Source organism: Seriola aureovittata, chromosome 8 (genome assembly GCF_021018895.1).
Source record: "Seriola aureovittata isolate HTS-2021-v1 ecotype China chromosome 8, ASM2101889v1, whole genome shotgun sequence".
NCBI classification, from domain to species: domain Eukaryota; kingdom Metazoa; phylum Chordata; class Actinopteri; order Carangiformes; family Carangidae; genus Seriola; species Seriola aureovittata.
In genome coordinates, this window is record NC_079371.1 from 12,837,400 (window position 1) to 12,858,664 (window position 21,265).

The window sequence follows — 21,265 nt, forward strand, 5'->3', positions numbered from 1 at the left end:
AACAGCCAAACTCGTTACAAATATTACATTTGCTGTGTGAAATAGTGCATCTGCTTTTTTCCCCAGAAGATAAATGATTTATTTCTTAATAGTGCGTAGGTTTTTTTTTTTTTTTTTTAGAGCTGCAACAATTAGTCGAATGACAGAAAATTAACCAGCAACTGTTTTGAACGATTTACTAATTTTTTGATTAGTCATCTCTAAGAGTCACTTGAATTTCCTGCATCTACACTGTTGGTTGGACAAAACAAGCAAATTGAAGCCATCACTCTGGTTGCTAAGAAATTCTGAATGACATATTTTTCACTATTTTTCAACATTTCATAGACCAAACGATTACAGGATGAATCAAGAAAGTAATTGGGAGATTAATCATCAATGAAAATTTGTTAGTTGGTGCCCTAATTTTTGATGACGTTAGTGTAAGGTTGCATGTTTTCATTATAAAGCCTGATATGGTCGTCAGTTGACATTATCGTACTTTGGGTAAAACGTGAAGATAAACTCATCTGAAACAAATTAATTAACAAAAGCTTTCTTTGAAAAATATGTCTCATCTTAAATCGAAATAATCAGTACAGCAGAACCTTTCTAATATCAACTTAATTTTTTATTATTACAATGCTTTGTATGAGGATGGATGCATGCGTAGTCATCAATAATTAAACATCAGTGTTTTTTGAGCTTGGATGCTTCCATCGGGTACAATATAAATTCAACCCAGCGGTGGAGCATCTTTTATTGATTCCAGTCCATGGCAGATGATGGCCGATAGCTGCAGTGGGGCAGGTTGTGGGGCTTGGGGGTTATAGAGGATGAAGGGACTGGGGTGTTGGGAAGGCATGGATGACTGGACTCAGACAGACAAGCAGACAGGCAGAAGGACATCGGCTGGAAGGGTGAGAGGGATGTGCTCAGTGATCCTGTTTGGTGATTTCAAGAGGATAAAATAGGCGAACCCTTGGCTCTGCAGGTAGAGCCCCTTACAAGAGCATTACCCTACGCTGGCACAGCGTCACACTCCTTCTGCAAGGCTTCACTGATTCTTAGCTGGCTTTGTCAATGGGGCTTAGTGCCGTGCTTAGCGCCGAAATCAGCCTGGCAGACATCCCTGCTTTCGCCATGCTGCTAAAGTGTGTATGGAAGATTGTCAGGCCTGACTTGTTGTTTTAAATCGCTTCAGAGCGGCTAAAATTATTTCTCAGATTTCACCTGAGCTAATTTTCCTCATTTGACCAGAGTAATAGGGAACATACAGCGGGAATATTTGCATGCTTAACCACTTTATAAGGGATTTTCCAGCATCAGACCAAGGATTAAGTGATTTTTTTTCTCAGATCTATTTTAAATGCCACAGTATCTACTCCAGTTTTTAAGCTGTTGATAGTCTGTTTGTTTTAAGTATGTACATCATGTTTCTGTTATTAGAGGATAATCAAGTTGTAGCCAGCTGTAGCATTTTTTTTGCTTGAGGAATTAATGTTTTCAAGGCAACATTTCATCTGTAGATGCCACTTTGTCATCAAGTCATTTATCTGAGGTGTCTTGCCTGAGGTATCTGAGGCAAGTTGTTGTGATCCACCCAGCCTCTGTGGTAGAACCAGAGGTCTGAGGAGGTGATGGAAAGCCCAGAACAGAGACTCCTCCTGCTGCTGAGGTCCCACAGGCTCCGTACTGTGTGCTCTCTGTCTCTCCCTTTGCTGCAGTTACCATGCATCTACCCTAGAGCCCTTGTCAACTTCTCTTAGGACAGGCTCATATTACAAGATGCAAAATGTCACACCAAGTTTTCTTTTTCAGACAAATATTTTACATGTGTGTGTCTAAGAAGCATCAAAACAGATCAAATAAAATGGGCCAGAGTGCACTTATGTGTGTGTGCTTTGATGTATTAGGGGTTCTTAAATTAAAATAAAAGATAAATGAAAGTCTTCTTCTTCCTCTCAGCCCACCTTTCATCTTCATTAAAAATTAATTTAGCTAGAGTTGTATTGTTTATTCAAACATAAAATCAGTTCTTCTGATGATGTTATGAAGCAGAACATGTCACAGATCCCTCATGAACTGCACTCTTTCTCCCTGCTGTAGTAACTACTTCCTTAGCTCCAGTTCCTATAGTAGTATCCCCACTGCACTGACTGTGTTTTGTGAAGCAGCGCTAATGGACACGTTCTCACAATATGCCCATCAACTGTCAGTACATGCAAGCACTTACAGAGGCAAACTGGCATTACTGAAGCAGCCATAGTTTCAGAGCCCTGTCACGGCCACAACTCTACTCCACCAACTACTAAACAGGACAAAAAGTACAGTGGTGAGCATCAAGCAGAGAGCGCCAAATGGAGACGTTAACATGTTTTTTTTGTGGAAAGAGGATTTGCTGTGCAGAAGCCAATAAAAGAATGTGAGGGGAAAATCCATCAGAGTAAGTCTGATCTGTATGGATTTTAATCAGTGAGGTCAACAGTAAGCAGGGGTAGTGATAGGCACGGTCGAAGGCGTGGCCTTATATATGTGGTGTACCACAAAGAATACTGAAGGTTTATACAACAAAATCACGTGTTCCTGTGCAGGTAGATATTTTTTGTTGGCTGTTTTTTGTGTTGATTTAGACGACTCTCAAATTGATAACATTTCCATTATCTTATAGAAGGGCTGCTACTCAACTTTTTTCACTATTGATTAATCTGCCAAGTGCTATCTTAATTAATTGATGACTCATTGAGTTGATAACATGTCAGAAACAAGTTCCCAGAGCCCATGGTCCTGTTGGCAGTGGACACAAGTTAAAACAAAGTTCTCTTTGTCCAAAGGGAAAAACAACTTCCCTTACTGGGTGGTCAGCAGTGGTGAAAGAAATACTGAGATCTTTCACTTGAGTAAAAGTAGCAACACCACACTGTAAAAATACTACACTAAGTAAAATAATTATCAACTGAAAAATGTAGTTAAAATATCAAAAGTAAAAGAATTCATTAGGTAGCAGAACGATCTGTCATAGTGTTATATCATTGTATAAAATTGGATTATTATTATTACTGATTCATTAATATGTTAGCAGCATTGAAATGCTGTTGCTGGGTGAGGTGAAGCTGATTTAATTACTTTATATAATATTGTGAATCTCAATCTTAGTTTTTGGAAGTTGATCTTTTTTTTTATGTAAAAGATGATATTTAAAGTAAATTGTAACTCCTGCTGTCAAATTAATGCATTGGAGTTTAAAACAAAAAAGAAATGCTTCATGACATGTAGTGCAGTAAAAGGAAATGCAGCATGATAAAGTACCTCAAAACTGTACTAAAATACAGTACTTGACTCAGTTATATTTCACTGCTGGTGATCAATCGTAACATGCAAACAGAGCAATAGAGTAGACAGGCATTTTACAAAACAAAAAGAGGCAGACAAATGGGCACAACAGACAGGTGAGAACAGGATGGCTGGATAATGAGGGAAAATACCTTTCAAATGTTATTCCTATTTGGACTATTTTTGCTTGAAAATTACTTAAATGAGTAAATGCTTATCAAAATTGCTGCTGATTCATTTTTTATTCAATTGACTGAAAATGAATCCAAAATTTGAGTCCAAAATTTTAAAGCTTGAAAATGCTTCAGGATGGATTTAGGCATTAGGTCAGAACCACTGGGTGTCATCTTTGATTTACAGCCACAGAGAGACAGACGCTGTAAGCACAGCAGCTACGGTCTCAATAACAAATGTTCTTTAATATATATTTTTCTTCTGAAGGTGAAGACTGGACGTTATGGAAGGTGTGTATATTAAAGGTTTCTTTATGGACCTGTTGATGTGAAATTGAAAATTAAATTTAGATCTTTAATGTTAGTAGAGTAGCTTGTCACAAAGGAGACACGGTTGCTGTAATTACCGTGGTCCCTGTACAGTAATATTGCTCCTGGAGACAGCTATATTTAAGCTGTCGTAGTTTCTCCACATATTTGTTTTGAGGATTTTCAATAAATCTTCCTTATGATTTAAAAATACCTATCATATGAATAGGAAATTACTCTAACACACCCTCTTAAAGTGGATTGTTTTTGATGGTAAAGTAAATGAAAGGCTGCAGGCGTATTTAATATCTTGAAGGCTTTAGATGATCTGAGCCCTATTACTGTAAAGAATCAGTCTATGTGCTTTATATTCACTTTAGAAGTAGCTTTTAAACTGTATTGTGACTTACATTTTGTTTTATGTTCAGCTGTAGATTTCTGCAAGTTTTTTCTAGTCTCTCGACTTTTATAAGGTTTGCTTACATCCACACGGCTGACCCTCGTCTTTTTATAGCTTAAATCTAGATGATTGTATCTCATACTTTTCATCGTGGCGCTGAAGTCGTGTTGTTATGTCCTCTCTGTCATCTTGTATCTGTGTCTTTGCCATGGGCGAATTTTGGAGGCTGCAGTGGCTATGCGAATTGGCTGCCGCATGAATTTAGACATTGCTGCTGCTCTACTTTTCCAGTCCAGATCTGTCCGAGTTAATTACGGTACAACTGTCAGAAAGACCACTTTACTGGTCATTTGGGTAGCGACATTAATGGTCTCTGTGTACGGAAAATTTTGAGCTTTCAAGGTTCAGTGCCACCGAGTTTCCGCGGGATGCTCCAATGTCCAGTTTGTGTCTCAATTTGAGTGCGGAGATGGCAGAAAAGGTTCACTGCTGGCTTGTGCATCTCCAGAGTTTCGTCTTCTCCCCTCCCCCCCATCTCTCTCTCTCTCTTCCATTTAGACATCATCGCAGGGCTGTGACCTCAGAGGAGTGAGACATTGGCATTAGACAAACGGGCTTCAGTTTACAGCTTCAGATTGATTTACACCCTGACACTGAGAAGTTAACATACCCTTGGAGAGTTAATCCCTAATGTTGTCCGGGTCAGTAAATAAGCGGAGAAAGAAAAGCCAAACTGAAGGAGTTTGCAGAAAGGCTCATTCGTGCTAATTATTTCTCTCCCACCCCTCCCTTGTTAAAAGCTTTCCCACCCCTCCAATCAATCGCCACTTTAGCAAGCAGGAAGGGATGGAGGAAGTGCGAGCCTCATTAGGCTGATTGGGCCGATGTGGGAGATGGAAAGAGATCGAGTGAATGAGGGAGTAAAAGAGAAAAGGAGTCAGCTTGATCATCAGCACTTGGCCCATCAGAGCTTCTGTTATCAAGACAAGTGCTGCGTTTAAACGTGTTTTGCAGAGTTGTGACCCCTGGTGGGCTCGGAGATGATCTTCTGATGGTACCTGGGCTCCATTGATAGAGTCAGATAGTTTTCCCTTTCTTTAGTAAAGTTGAAGATCACCGGTATTAAAGCTGATGCACAGAAGGTAAATTTCACAAGAATGATTGAAGGTTTAAAGTCTTAGCATGCTTCAAACAAAGGTTGTGCAGTATGTAATCTGACCATGTGTACAAGCAGAGGTGTGTGTTCCTCTTCTTAATGGCCACACTCTTGCGAGGCGAAAAGCCTGCCATCATAGCTTCTTTATGGCTACATCCCACTGCCCGCCTGAACTCTGTCCAAGAAGTAAATGGCGTTGTACAAATGTGCGCTGCAGATTTCATATCAGCTCCTGAACTCCAAGATGCACACTGCAGGTGAAGAAGAGCTCATAAGTGTAGTTGAGCGGTGAGATTTCTGAGGCCAACAAGCTCAGAAAAGAAAGAATAACATGGATTTTCAATTCAATTCAATTCAGTTTTATTTGTATAGCGCCATGTCTTAACCAACATTATCTCAAGGCACTTTACAAGGTTAGGTCAAGACCTCACAATATTATAGAGAGAAACCCAACAGTTCTCACAATGAGCAAGCACTTGGCGACAGTGGCGAGGAACAACTTCCTTTTAACAGGAAGAAACCTTCAGCAGAACTGGACTCTGGGGTGGGAGAGAGAGGGGGAGAGAAAGAAAAAGAAAAGAGAGATTAGAAAGCATATACTTCAGCTCTGATTCAACTCCACCTGAGAAAAGCTGTTACTATTACTCAAAATATTACTTATTAATTTATGAAATCATAATCTTTAGCATATATGTAAGTATTAATACATTAGCAGCAATAAACAGGTTCAAAGTCAGGTTTGATGAACACAAACCACAATTACCTGACCACCACTATTTGTTTCTGTTACAGTTATCATACATTGTTTTCATTAATAATAACCTTTGCTTAATTTTTCTTTTGAATAATCAGTTTTTGTTTATGATCATGTTTATTTTTCCGAAGACAACCCTTCTTGTGTGCTCTGTGTATGCCTGGTCTTAAAAAGCGGAGAATTTATCCCTGTAAAAACTGCATGACCCCAGTAAATCTAGAAGCATATAATCAACCTATGTCAACATATGTTCTCCTGTTATTTATGTGATCCTCCCATAAATGCATATGCAATGAGGGGAGATGCGCACCTTGCAAACACTTGCACTAATGACATGTGTCACCGGCCTGCTGTGACTTTTTGATAAATACAGCACATATGTTTTGGGCAGAATGCATCTTATCTGTGCCTGAAGAACTGATGCGACAGGCTCAGTAAATGTGGCAGTGCGTCTGTTGCATGTCGTTGTTGTCTTGACACAATAAGTAAATGGACACAATTGGCGTTAAGTGTGTACATGTTCGGATAGTGCACCCTTGATGGTACTTGGATTGAAGTAGTTATGTGAAGAATGAGACTCCTCTGCACACCTGGCCAGTTAAGTCAGGTATCAGTCAATTTATAGATCACATTTATAAAGGGATTTAAAAGTGGTGATAGCAGGGGGAGACCTAACAGTTTAGTAGCGGCAATGGAAAAGTGGCTGAATGGTGGAATGGCGACGGTGCATTGATCTGAGGAGATCAGAGATGTAAGCCGGTGCAAGTTCATGCAGTGCTTTACAAAATAAATGATCTTAAAAGGTGCTAATAGTTGATCTGACAGGCGCTCTGTTGGAATGATTCTGAGGCCACTTCGCATTCAGTATGGTTAACTTAATGTGACCAGGGCTATTGATGTTGTATAAAGCAAGTCCACTGAGGTTCTGCCAGTGTCACAATAATGTGGAGATTGTAAAACAGCCAGCTGTCAAACTTGTATGTCTTTCCTCGTGTCGGGCAGAGCTCACTTAATGCACTCCTTAGTATAGCTATAATCGTTTGCATCCCCAGTTCTTTATGACAATAATAGTGTGCTGCCTGCCCTTTTTTTCAAATATTGCTTTTAGTGCCAGACAAGTAATCAGTCTAGCATCAAGGCTTTGGCTGAGCATCCAACGTCCTCGTCTCCTTGGCTGCTCAGGTCGAATACTTGAGCAGTTCCAAAAAAACACACATTAAGTACGGCCACAATCACCTAATAAATGGCTTTTTTTAATGAGTTTATCAACCTTTGATGATTGATGTTTTTCATTTAGACTTTTGACATTTAAATTCAACCAAGTTTCACTGAACCGGCTGTGCAAATAATTTTGACGAGAACTGAGACACACAAAACGGAATGAGAAAAAATTAGATATGGAAATTAAAAGCACATTGGGGGAAGATTATCCTCATTGCAGACAGTGTTATTTGAATAATAAAGTATAATGCAGCCTGACAAAGCCTCCATTTTCTCTCATCTTTGTAATCATAGCTTAGTGAACAAAGTACAAAGGATGTATCATTGTAACCTCCAAAATGTGCTTTAAACTAACCCTGTGTCCTCTTCCCCGCTCTCCACCAGCAAATACAAGGGGCGCTCATTGTCTGCTCACATGTCCTCATCACAGACGATGCTTTTGTCACATAATCACACACATGGACAGGCAGAGAGTACAGGGAGTACACACAGTGCACACTGCACACAATTACAATCTTGTAATTATCTATCAGGCGTTGTTGTGAAGTGGTGCCCGATGCACACACTGTCGGCCCTGCTGCATTATCAGAGCTTAGGAAATGACAAGACTATTTATAGGAGCTATTTATCCACTTATCTTGTTGTTGCCATTGTCCACAGGTGGAGTGGGCAGCCCTGGTTAGAGGCAGACTGACAGACAGGTTGATCAATCAGTGTGTACAGTGAGCTGTCACAGGCCAAAAGATAAAGATAGTGTGTGTCTCACACATCCTGTACAGTTTCTAATGATGATGCCAGTTCAGAGGAGAGAGAATAAACACTTTGTTGTAGCCTATAATGCACAGAGCATTTTATATTCACCGTTTGTATAATCCTAGTTACATGCTGTTACCCAGTGTATTGAGATGTTTAAGTGGTGATTTATCCAACTGTTTTATTTGAATTATTCCAGATAACTAAATCATTTTATTTTTTAAAATCTCAAGACATTCATTTGTTTTTCCGTGCAGAACATTTACAATTTGATGTTTGGTTCTTGATGCGTATCAAGTAAGAAAACTGCAATTTTGTCAAGGACATTATGATGTATTGCGATACAAACGATGCCTGAATCATGGTAATGTCAAGCAGTGAGAAGATTTATTGCATCCTTTACTTCCTCTATCTTCTGTAAGATCGACTTGGGTTTGTTGGTCCACACGTGTATGAGCAAGCCCATTATCCGTGTGCACATGCGTGTTGTTGATCTTTGCACATTATTTTGCAAGTGTTTATGGTGAAAAATGTGTCTCGACATTTTACCTCAATGCTAAATTGAATTTAATGTAAAAGCTGCTCATGATGGTTTAGTCTGTTTGTGATCAATAAGACGGGTGTTTTTCTTAATATCATAAAATCCCATGAAAAGGCCAGTTCTTTCTCTCAAGATTACCTCCAACATACAGTATTTTCAGGATTTCTCTACCGCAATTTTTTTGTTACTTATTGGCCGACATATGTACCGATGTAGTACGTCTCCAATAACCAAATATTGGCCAACAGATTGTGTTTAGTTTTTTTCCTATTATAGTACCTTTGGGTATTTCATATCTTTAGTACCGTGGTTCATAGGAGGGATATGACGGGAACTGACATGCATTTAAGGTCTCCAGGATGAATATTTTCATTAACAGTAAATCTTAAGACTATTTTCTTGATTCGTTGTTTTAATCGATTTAATGTTTAAATTTTTAAATGTTGAGACCCGAGTCCAACGTGACTTATTTAAATAGTTTGTTTTTATCTGACCAACAGTCTGAAATCCAAAGGTATTCAAAATATTGTAATATAAGACAAAATGAATAAAATCTTTTCGGGACCTGGATACAGAGAATATTTGGCATTTATGGAAAGAAATGGTTAATTGATTATCAAAATAGAGGAATTTTCTGTCAATCGACTAATCAATTTATCCTGTAATTATTTCATTTGGGGTTCATGGTCTGGCCTTAACCACTGGGCCACCAGGGTGAATTGATTTATCATTTTTTTAATAGCTTTTGGACAACAATGGAGGTCCATAGAGGAAAAAGACAGAGAGTGCAGTAGTTTTTAGGACAAAGTCATTGGTTTTCCTTTCCTCTTCCTTTCACTGGATTTATTGACAAAAAGAAAAATGTATCACCTACTTTGTCACTATCCAAGTGAGCAGTTCAATCATTTTTCTCCTTGATTTACAGTAGATTACGAATGATTCATGTTGTGATTCCCTTATTCTGCTAAATATTTGTTGTTGATGTTTTTTCATTCCTAATTTCCCTTTAATTAGGCTGTTACCTTTAAATGAATGGAATGTACGCAGCACATTGTGTGTGCTGGACCTCTGGTATGATCACAATCTACTTCATTTATTTTTTTGGCTGCGATCTGTCTGCCTGAAGAAAGGCCGAGAGTCAGTACTTCAGAGAAATCACAAGTTGCCATAACTACAAGTGCTGAGGTCTGTGAGCTGTAGCATCGGAGAGGTGGGCAGTAGGCAGTAGGCAGTAGACCATGAGCGAAGGCTGAGAGCTCTGGAAGACCACATCCAGCAGGAGCCTGCCACCTTCACAGTTTGCTCATGTTGGCAGCAAATGAAACTGAATTACTGATGGTTTATAATAGAAGAAAGGGATTCTTTAATGTCATTCTAGGACAGATAATGAGGGTGACAGCACAAAGACTTAAGGTTATAAATGCCTTTAATTGTCTTCAATGTCAAATGCTCTTTTTCCTAACAATACAGTTACAGTGGTATACAGGCTCATAATTAAACAAATTAAAAGATAAAACACACAAGGCTGGGAAATGGAATAGGGGACTATTGCAGTACAAGGAAAATTTAGTTATCTTTTTGTACATGCTTTCAGTGTGGTTATGGCAGAAGTTCTTTTGGAAGATTTTTTTTTCTTCCCTTTCACAAGAGGCTTCTTGCAGTACCACCAAAGTGGCTATCTCTCTGATAGACAGCCTAATTCATACAGTTGGTGTTGTTATAATCCCCTGGAGGCAGTCTTAGTTTGCTCTCTGTCTTGTTTATTCCAGTGACGTCCTCTCCATCCATTGCTACAAAGGAACCCAGACCACCACAGCTTAATGTTTTGTAGCTGTTGTAGCTGTTGTTGTTGTTGTTGTTGTTGGATCACTTCATACCTCTGAGGTATTTCACTGGTTTCTCGCAGTGTGTCTGTCTGAGGAGAAACATGTCAGTGCTTGTTATCTAGCTCCATCGAGGTCCTTCGGGACCACAAGTCCCCTGTCACTCAAAGGTGCACAGGTGTGTGTCAGACAACAGTGACTTTTAAAATTAATTCAGAATTCATGTATATGTTTGTCTTGAGTTGGATTTACAGCTGAAGTGAGGGTTGGGGTTAGAGGTTTATAAATCTGTATCTGTATATTTGTAATATTATTTCAAGTTTAGCCGTGATTTGTTTGCGCACGAGTATGTGTGTTTGAACTTTTTGACTGATTGTACGTGTGTTGATGTTTATGAACAGTGTACCTATTTTATTGTGTTATTTCAAGTGAGTAAGTCCCTGAGCTCCCATGTCTGTATATTGCATCTGTTTATGTCTTCCTCCACTGTGCACTTGACTGCTGTGAGTTCAGTCTGCTTCGGGAAAGACACATGAACCTGCCGTCAGTCCTACAGTGCTGTCTAATTTTTAGTTTGCCTTCAGTAAATACCTGAAATTTGTGGGAACATTTGTAGAAAAACGATAAGTGCGAAAACATGGCATTGCTGAAATATATTCTGTTGATTGTTCATAGCTGGGGAGATGTGTATATGCATACATACATTTGCCAAATGCATGCATTTATAGGAATATATTGACCTTTTGCTACGGGAGCTTCTAATGCATGCAAACACTGGAAGACATTTTACTATGCAGTGCAGATTTACATCACTCTTGACAGCACTGTGGTGGAGAAACTGAGCATGGCGTTCATAACGCAGCTGACCATTTTATCGCACATCAGTGAGTTGAGATCAATTTGTTAAAGACATAGAGGCCAAGTCTTCAAAAATGCATTGCATTAGAAGGCGATGTGCTTGTGTTGCTTGTGCTGTTGTGCTTGTATGCATGACATGTATTTGATATCTTGAACGTGTTTTGATCTATATATATATATATATATATATATATATATATATACAATTTCTTAAAATTTCTAATACATTCACTGGATTTTGTTATTTTCCACTAAAATAATAATAATAAAACAAACATATAAACAATAGTAACATAAACAGCTCTCAACTAACATATACAGGAAATAGTCTGTTGCAGGTAAATCACAGGTTACATAATTCAGATTCAGGAGACTTCTTGTAAAAATCAGGTTCCAGATAATGCAGACAGGGCTGCCAGACTGTTGAACTGATCTGCTTTTGTACGTATAATACTTACTATGTGTCAAAGGAACCAGCTTAAATATAACTTTACACCAAACCTTAACATAATGTCCCTCATCACTGCTCCACTGGTTCACTGTCATGATATATTTTTTCCCAAATTCCCATATTTTACCTAAAATCAAACACATTAGATCCATTTTTAAATCTTTGTCAATTATCTTTTTCAATTTCACAAATGTTTTAGACCAGTACTTATGTAATTTACTGACCATAGACAACGGCTATTTTGGTTTTGCATTTGAGACACAGAGGAGAAAGTGAGAGGTTAAAACAACGCCTACGATTAGGGGATGTATGCATTCTATGTATAATTCTAAACTGGATTGGTTTTGGTCAAGCACAGATGGATTTCTCTTTTGAGATCTTTTTTGGTGCAACTCTGAATATCCTCCCATGTCTCCTCATCAAAAGTCATTGACAGTTCCTTCTCCCATGGACCTTTAATCCTCTGTGTTAGTAGGAGACATCCCATTAATAACATCATAGAACGAACTAAGAGACACCTCTTAGAAATCTCAAGGTGATCTGTAGGGGTCGTACCCTAAATAATTATTTGCAAGAAATGAAAAAAAGTCTTGTTTTGGGAGTTGGTATTTCTTTATCAGTTATTTCAGATGAAATTAGACTATTATCTGAGAATAAGTCTCCTAATTTGGTTATATATTTGTTATCCCATTGCTGGAAGCTCAGATCCAACATTCTTGGCAAAAATTCAGGATTGTTAAACATTGGTGTAAATGTTAATTTGAACCTCCTCTCCAGATGGTGGACTGATCACCATGCCTTCAGAGCATTGGTTGTTATCGGATTGTTATCATATATTCTTCAAATTCTTAAAAAATTGTGAATTTCATAATCTGCAGTTCAATAATGATGATTCAATGTCCAGCCAAACAGAGGAGGCTTTGTTCTTTACCCATTAAGATATAAACCTCAAGTGGGCACACAGCTGGTATACTGGAGTATTTGGCACATCTAAGCCACCCTTAGAACCTGGCAGCTGCATCACTGCCATTTTAGTCTAGGGCCACGCTTACTCACTGTAGAGGAGCTGAGGCAAGTAAATAGATAAATGGTAAATGGACTGCACTTATATAGCACTTTTCTGGTCTTAGAGACCACTCAAAACGCTTTATAATACATGCCACATTCACCCATTCACACTCGCATTCATACAACATACCCATACACAATGATGGAACAGTCACCTGGGGGAATTTGGGGTTCGTCATTTTGCCCAACGACACGTTGACATGCGGACTAGAGGAGCTGGGGATTGAACCATGACCTTCTGATTAGTGGATGGCAACTGATGAAATGATGAGGTAACAAAATACCTAAATGGGCAAAACCTGAGGGAGACCATTTAAAAGGAAAGAAGGACATATTGTGAACGTCTGATTTGTGTAAGTCGATCACATTTTATAAAAAAAGGTTGACCATCCTATTGAGAGCTGAGGCTGATGTCTCTGGGTTAGATAAAAGCACTAGTCATAATCATACAGGTACAGAGTTTTAATCAATGATTTAAGTACATTTCTTTCTTCTGAGTACAATATTTAATTCCTGAATAGATGGTGCACTAGTAGATTTAACTTGATGGAAGCATATCTGAAAAAAAGATCCACTTTGGTTCCATTTGATACTGAACAGAAATAAAATTCAGACTCAGCAGGTACTGTATGGACTTGAGTCTCTGAGTATACATCTTTCTGTTGGGAGTAATGCGAGTAAGAATAATTAAGATGGAGGGTTAGAAGCTGATAATGGACATACAGTGAAAGGCCTCCATAATGACTGATGAAAACTCAGGGCATTGCTGTTAAGAGCTCAGATGTGGAGATACAGCTGCATCACATTCACAGTATGTTACCTTCAGATGGATATTCATATGAAGTGTGTTCTCCGTCCTTATCTCTTTATCATCCCTCAGACATAGACAGTACACACTGTACGACAAACCACTTTTATATACATATACAGTATATTTGCCTCTACTTCACAAACACCCATCACAAGCAGTTACTCCAAGATGGACACTTATACACTCCCCCGTTCGTTATATTGATCCATGCTTACACAAGCATTAGCACTCACTTAGAATGAGAAGCATGTATCCACCCAAACACAGAAGCACAGAATAAATACATGCAGACATACACACACACACACACACACACACACACACACACATACACATCTCAGGATAAAATCACATGTGTCTGCTTTTGGCTGGCAGATTCTACCAAACTGAATTGGAGCATGCAGCAGCTGATGTATTCATCCAGTGTGTGTGATTTAACGAGGGCCGCTCCATCTCGTCATAAATCATATTAATAATTTGAGCTTCCCATTGATTTTTATTTTTTTAAAGACATCCCAGTGTATTATTTGATAAATCCAGCCTTTGTTTCTGATTTAATGAACCCCACACACACACAGACACACACACAGACACACACACACACACACAGACACACACACACACACACACACACACACACACACACACACAGAAGCCATGAAACTGCTTTTCCCTTTAGAAGTCTTTATTCATCTGCGTAGAAAAAAAGACGACAGACCAATAAACGGAATAGCGTTTTGCACCCATTTTTATGTTTATACATAAGAGTGTTTTCATTATCACATCTGAGGGTGACATTTTTAAAGGAAAAGGATTTCTACACAGAATGAAAGGAAGCTTCAGTGCTCTTTAAAAAAAAAAACAAAAAAAAAAAGAAAAACAAATGCAGACATAAATAATAAAAAAAACTCACATCAGAGCTTCCAATATTACCGGTGCACAGTAACACAGGCTGGAAAAGAGAAAGAGAGCTACTGAAAGTAAGAATGGGTTTCAACACTTGCAGGCTCTATCTAAATCACGCCTCCCCATCCTCCATCCTCTACAGCCTCACTCTTTATTTTTCTCTCTCTACCCTTTCCTCTTTCTCTATAAATCTCTGGCTGTTTGTGAGTGTTTTCCTTTGAAGTTCCTCTTCACTTAAAGTATATTAGCGGGGTCAGTGAGAGGCAGTCAGAAAGCAGGTGCCGTATGGTTGGTTTGTGTGTTTGTGTCGAACTGCACAGTGTAGTGGTCAGGCTGCGATCCCTCTTAACAGAACTGTGTCTGTGCTAAGGCCTATAAAACTGGACGACCAGAGTCAGCTAATGTACCTCATCTACCAGAATGCATCAGATCAAGTTTGAAATCTCAGTTGTTTTAAGTACGTCTTACATTTAACTTTGACTTAAATTTAAAATATAAAAAAATTAAATATCCTTTTATAGAGTGGGAAACCATGAAATGATCCAATTTTGTGGGGCTGAAACTAATTATTTTCAAGATCAGTTCATTTATTTTTTGAATTTGTTGAAGAATTACTTGGTCTATAAAATGTCAAGAAATTGTGAAAAGTGTCATAATTTAAATATCACAATTTCTTGCCCTGGGTGAGATCTTTAAATTGCTTGTTTAATCTGACTAAGAGTAAAAAACTCAGTTTACTATCACATAAAACTAAGGAAAGCGGCAAATACTCTCAATAAGGAAGCTGTAACGAGGAGACATTTTGCATTTTTTAACCATAGTACAACGATTAATTATCAAAATTGTTGCAGATTGAATTTCTATCAATTCATATAACCAACTAATCGGTTCTGCTCTACTACTTTGTCAGATATTTTGCTGTACTGTTTATACCGTGGAAGCTCTCACTTCAATGTTTCTGATTTTATGAGGCCCCTGTGTCACAAACAATCAAGCACAACTACTTTATGGCAACACTGGATTTTCATATGATGTTTGCATCAATGTGATGAAGTACTAAAATTTGTCAGGGTTTAAATTTACTGAATTAAACACGCACAATCCTGTCTGGAAATTTTATCTATAATCAGTTACCCAATCAATATATCCCACTTAATTTATTCCAATATATATATATATATATATATATTATATATATATATATATATTATATATATATATATATATGAACATCACAATATAAAATGACACATACTGTGATAGATATTTTTATCCACATTACTCACTCACACCCTCCTGTATTTGAACCTTTTCCTTTAATACCAATAAAAACAGTTAGAAATTTCTTAATAACATTGAAAAGATAGTTTGTTATGAGGGAATTTTAGTAAACAGTAATTTGACCACAATAGTTCTGACTTCCACCAAAAGATAAGCTGCTACAGCATTTTATTGAAATTTTCATTGAAAAGAAATTTAACCAGCCACTAGAACATAATGGGGTTACTATTATAGGATGTATGATTAAGTTTCTCTCTCTTCATTTGCAAAGGTAATTTAGTAATGAGACCAGACCACAATAGAAACTGGGTACATGCAGCAGCTTTTTCTAAATTTTGAGAGGGAGATTTTTTAAATAGCTGTTTTTGTCAGGCTAGTCATTTGACTTTTTTTTTAAATGTGTTTCTCTGATTGTCTTGCCATGCCTCTTCTCCTTGTGTTGTTCTTTTCTGTAAGTCTTTCACTTGTAATGATCACAATCTTTGAAGGAAGTCTGGTGCCTGTTATCACTCGGTTATTTGCAGAGTGCAGTAATGGATACACTGTGGGTAAAACTTGAGCCATTTTTTTGGATGAAGATGTTACATTACTCCAATTGTCACCCCTCTTCTTTACCCCGCCCACACTCTTCTCGATCCCCCATCTTCTCCTTTTGTCTGCTTTTTTACCTCCTGCCGCTGCATTTGTCACACGCCCTTTTTTCACTTATCTTCCTTTTTTCTCTCCTTTTCTGTCCTTGCACTCTGCCTTAAGCCAACACACCTCTCAGCATCTCTATGCCCAAAACAGCACCCTTCTTTCTCTCCCCTTGTCTTCTTTTATGTTCTCCCCCCCATCCATCCATCTATTCATCACACCCCACTCTCTCGCTCTCTCTCTCTCCCTCTCATTAGTCTCCTCATGCTGTGGTTTGTGTCTCCCGTCTCTGTCAGAACTGTTATCACTGCTGTCAGCTCCCTTGACGAGAACAAAGTCGTCCTCTGCTCACGGCACCACAAAAGACATGAGAGAAATAAAAGGAAAGAGCCTCAGCCAAAAAAAAGAGGTGGAAAGGAGGAAAAATTAAAAAGGAGGGGAGTAAACCAGAGGAAAGGAAGGGGGCTAGGAACACATCTTTTCATGTCAACCATGATGCATTGTCATCTGTGGGTTATAACAGCCATTGATTTCTCCCCCCGTCATCCTTTTTATCTATACAGCACAGAGCTTACAGTTGGTAGGAAGATATGAGCGCTATCTCTATACACATCAAGTGCCTTTTCCTCATATTATAAATATATCTCCCACTAAATCAGCTAAGCCTAGTATATCAACCTCAAATAAGTTACTGTGTATTATTATGAGCTGAGAAGAACAGTAGGTTTGAAAGACACTGAGATATCCAAAAGAGAAAACGTAACCATTTATAACTATAAGTAGCGCCGAAAGAAGGGCCCACTGTATAATGTCGTATACAGTAGCAGAGTATAGTAGGACTGTAACTTCTGTCACTCAATAGCAATGTCCAATCAATAAAGCTGAAATCAGTCTTTTCTACTTAGCAAACCAATCAGAATTGAACCAGCAGAGGCACAGAGGGTACTTTGGAAACCAAGGACAAAATAGCCACTAGCCAAGGGTCGTCATCCTTAGAAATGACGTCTGGCTTTCATGGCTCAGGGAGTGTGTCCCTGTATCATCACGTGTAGGCATAATCTATGTCGGGAATGCCACCCTCTCTGTAGCCACGGTTGGTGCCATAAGTGACATGATGGTGGCTGGTTTGGCTGAGGATGGTGCCGTTGAGGCTGCCCGCTCCGTGGCTGCTCCGGTAGGTCCCGTTAGCTTGGGAAGAAGAGGAAGAGGAGGGGAAAATGGTGTGGATGTAGGTGACATCCTCCAGCTTCGGCTGCAGTGGCTGATGGGCCATAGCAGTCATCTGAAACCCTGCAGGAGGGGCCCTGATCTCTAAGATGGAAGTGTCTTTCTTGGTGCCTGACTCTACATAGTCATCATAATGTTTTCCACCCCGACCCCTGCTGTATGAGCCTGAGTCCCCGGACATGTAACCTGCTCTCTGTCCATACCAGCAGAAGATGCCAAATATTAACAGCAGGCTTACCAATGCTGTGGCACCCCCTATGATCCCAGCCAATGGCAGGGCTGTTAGCTCTGAGTCCTGTCCCTCTTTATCTGACCCCTCCCCTCCTGAGCTGACCAGAGCCTCTCCAGTCTCTATCTGAGCACAGGCCGGGGCCGAGTCTTTACTGTCCGTGTCCATGCTACTAGCTCGAGATGAACCCATGCTGGAACCCCCAAAGGAGGGCTCCTGTCGTAGTGGCAACAGACAGATGAGGTAATGTGAACGTGGGGTGAGCTGGGTAAGGAGGTACTGTCTCCTCTCTCCAGGAACCAAAGTCTCTGTTATTGAACCAAGAGCTGCACTGCTACCCAACCTCAGCCATGACAGGCGGAAGGAGGGTGCCGGCTGTGGGCACAGCCAACTGACCAATACACTGTCCGAAGAGAGAGGTTTTACAGTCAGCTCCAAGGCCTCTCCAGATACCTGTCCTCCTTCACTGGGAGGCAGAGGCATAACAAGGCCCGGCCGCTTGGCTCGCAGGGTAAACAGGGAACCTTGTGTGGGGACCAAGAGAGAGGTAGTGGTGGTGCTGCCATGGGGCACTGAAGCCACTGCCTGGCCCCCTCCAACACCATCTTCACCTCCTCCATCTTTTTCTGCTGGGTTTACCCCGACTCCAGCACTGGGACCTGCAGGGGGGCCTTCGCACTGCTCCATGAGGGAGGTTAGGTCTCTTAGGATCTGGCCCCTTACAGGCTCGGGCCCCTGACAGGTCAGACCTCTGACCGTCACTGCTGCCCCCCGGCCGTGAAGCCAGGCGTGTAGCCAGCGAAGGTTACAGCCGCAGTACCAGGGGTTTCCTCGCAAAAGTAGCATCTCCAGGCTTTCTGTGTCCTTCATAAGTCCTCGGGGGAGACTGGTCAGATTGTTCCCTGACAGGTCCAGCCTCTGTAGCCGCCGCATCCCATCCAGCGCACCCCTTGGTATGTGGGTCATTCCGTTGTCTTGCAAATGGAGTCGTACCAGGTGAGCCGAAGGCAGGTTGACAGGTGGTGACTGCAGGGCATTCCTCACCAGTGACAGCTCAGTCAGGTTGGAGAGACGAGAAAAGGTGTCGTCTGCAATGCGTGTGTTTGCCAACAGGTTCCCATCCAGGACCAAGCGTCGCAGCGAGGAGAGCCCCCGGAAGGCATGTGTGGGGATGGTGCTGATCCTGTTGTCGTCCAGTCGCAACTCTTCCAAGGAAGCTGGCAAGCCTGCCGGGATGCTTGACAGGTGGTTCCGAGACAGAAACAGCAGTCGAAGCCGTGGAGTCCCAGAAAAAGCTCTCTCCTGGATGCTAACTGTGGATATAGAGTTATCATCCAGGTGTAAACGTTCTAGTAATGGTAACTTGGCCAGAGCTGACCGCGGTAACGTTCGTATATTATTATCCTGCAAATGGAGCTCCCGTAACGACGGCGGGAGGTGTATAGGGAATTCATCCAACTGGTTGGCATACAGGTAAATCACTCGTATGGAGGTGCTGCGTTCCAGTGAGGGAGGCAGCCCGGCGTTACTCAGCCGGTTGCTCTGCAAGTAGAGGATGGCAGCCGTTAACGGTAGTGGAGGAATTAAGCTGAGGCCACGGTCGTTGCAGTAGACAAAACCCTCATCACAGCGGCACACTGAGGGACAAACAATGCCCTCATCTCCTTCGCCTGTCTCCATGGCAATTGCCGCTGCCGCCAGTTCCAGCACCTCAGCCAGTAACGTGAGGCACAGGAGGAGCAGAAAGAGCCAATCGCGGAGCTCAGCAAGACTCTCAGCTGCCATGTTGGTACACAGCTCCTGACTGAAAGAGAAGAAATGGGAAACAGGATTAAAACAAGTACAAGGATTGTAATTTACCGATTCTAAAATCAAAGGAGGAGTAACTCATTACACTCAAAGGAGGAAGTAGTAAGAGTTGTTGGCAAAATGACATTAGTTTTAGATAAATATAGTGCGAGACAAACCACACAGTTAACCTCTTTATCTAAAACAGTTTGACTAAAGTGCTGCATTTTCCAACTGCCCTTAAAAGTTAAGTTATTTTTATCTCTAAAGTGGAGAAGATTTGTGGATTGAAAAGTCAGACGTAATTCAGAAGGCCTATCCACTATTATATGGGTCAGAGCAACCAAGCAGAAGACAAATGGACATTTAGAGGCGTAGAGCGTGTGAGTGGGCAAGAAAGATTACAAGAATCAGAAAAGGCAAAGGGACAACAGAGATGGAGAAAATTGGACAGTGACAGTTGCATGGAGTGAAAATAAGTGAGGAAAATTTTTTTTTCCGCGGAGATTAACTGAAATGCAGTGAGTGAGTGACATGGAACTAAAATGGAGACCAGATCGGGCACAAAGAAATCCGATTAATTGCCCACAGTGCTGATGATTGCTTTGAAGACAACAGACGTACTAAACCTGTGACTGCACTACATCTAACCCTCAAATGAAATTCTAAAGAGAATACATGTGAATGGAGAAATGGAAAAGCAGACATTCACAGGTTCCTGACTGTGTGTTCACAAACACAAGCCGTCTGTTTGAGGTTATGACCAAAGCACACACTGAGAAATGCACATGCATATAAGTAAACATACGGAGCACAAAGCGTTCACAAACAGAACAGAGTCTCAGTACAAGCTGACATGTATAATGCATGTTTTCTTCCTGGTTGTTATTGTTCGTGAAATTTCTATAAATTATTCAAGAAAGTGGTCCTGAAATCCCCAGAAATGTTTTAGTGAGATGTTTTACAGAGAAGCATTTTTCTGCAACATTAATATGTTCCTTGGTCGATGTTTTATGACTTGTCTCCTAGCGAATCCCTGACACCAACATCAATAACATAAATTTACAATTCAGATAACATGATCTGTGTGCACTCACATTCACAGCACACTTATTTATAGAATATGAATAATATACAGTAGTGGAAGTTGTGGAAATTACATTGTGGCACATTCTTGTTTGAGTCCTTTCTTTTGGGTAGCCTGAGGCTGGAAAATGTGCCCTGACATGAAATGCCTGACATGATTTGACAGCACATTTGATAAACAAATCCTCTAAAGGCAAGTGTTTTTTTTTTTTCTTTCCCCCTTCTGTACACGCACGCAAGTGTATGTGTGTTCGTATGTGAACTCAGTGCTAGATGCAAAATTGCCCCTTGGCTGCAGTCAAAATCCATGCAAAGCAAACAAGAGATGGCAACAATAGAAGAGATGGAGGGAGGGGGGGGGGAAGAGGGAGAGGGATGGAGGCGAGGAGACAGATGGAGAGTTGGACAGTCAGTCAGAGGAGGAGAGGGGAAATGAGTTCCTGACAGTGGAGACTCAGTCAGCTGAGTTTGCAGCAAAAAAC

General features: G+C 40.4%; 2 protein-coding genes across 6 annotated transcripts in view; one reads left to right on the top strand and one right to left on the bottom strand.

Moving 5' to 3' along the window:
* Positions 1 to 21,265, top strand: part of macrod1 (mono-ADP ribosylhydrolase 1) — a 110,236-nt gene that overhangs the window by 8,147 nt on the left and 80,824 nt on the right. The window lies entirely within an intron of this gene.
* The window catches only part of flrt1b (fibronectin leucine rich transmembrane protein 1b), a 35,018-nt gene continuing 29,503 nt past the window's right edge, over positions 15,751 to 21,265 (bottom strand). For all 4 annotated transcript variants that reach the window (XM_056382508.1, XM_056382507.1, XM_056382506.1 and 1 more), the window contains exon 3: positions 15,751 to 19,713. In XM_056382508.1, coding sequence (XP_056238483.1) covers positions 17,496 to 19,694 — 2,199 coding nt within the window. In that variant the 5' untranslated portion in view covers positions 19,695 to 19,713 and the 3' untranslated portion in view covers positions 15,751 to 17,495. The remainder of the gene's footprint in view (positions 19,714 to 21,265) is intronic.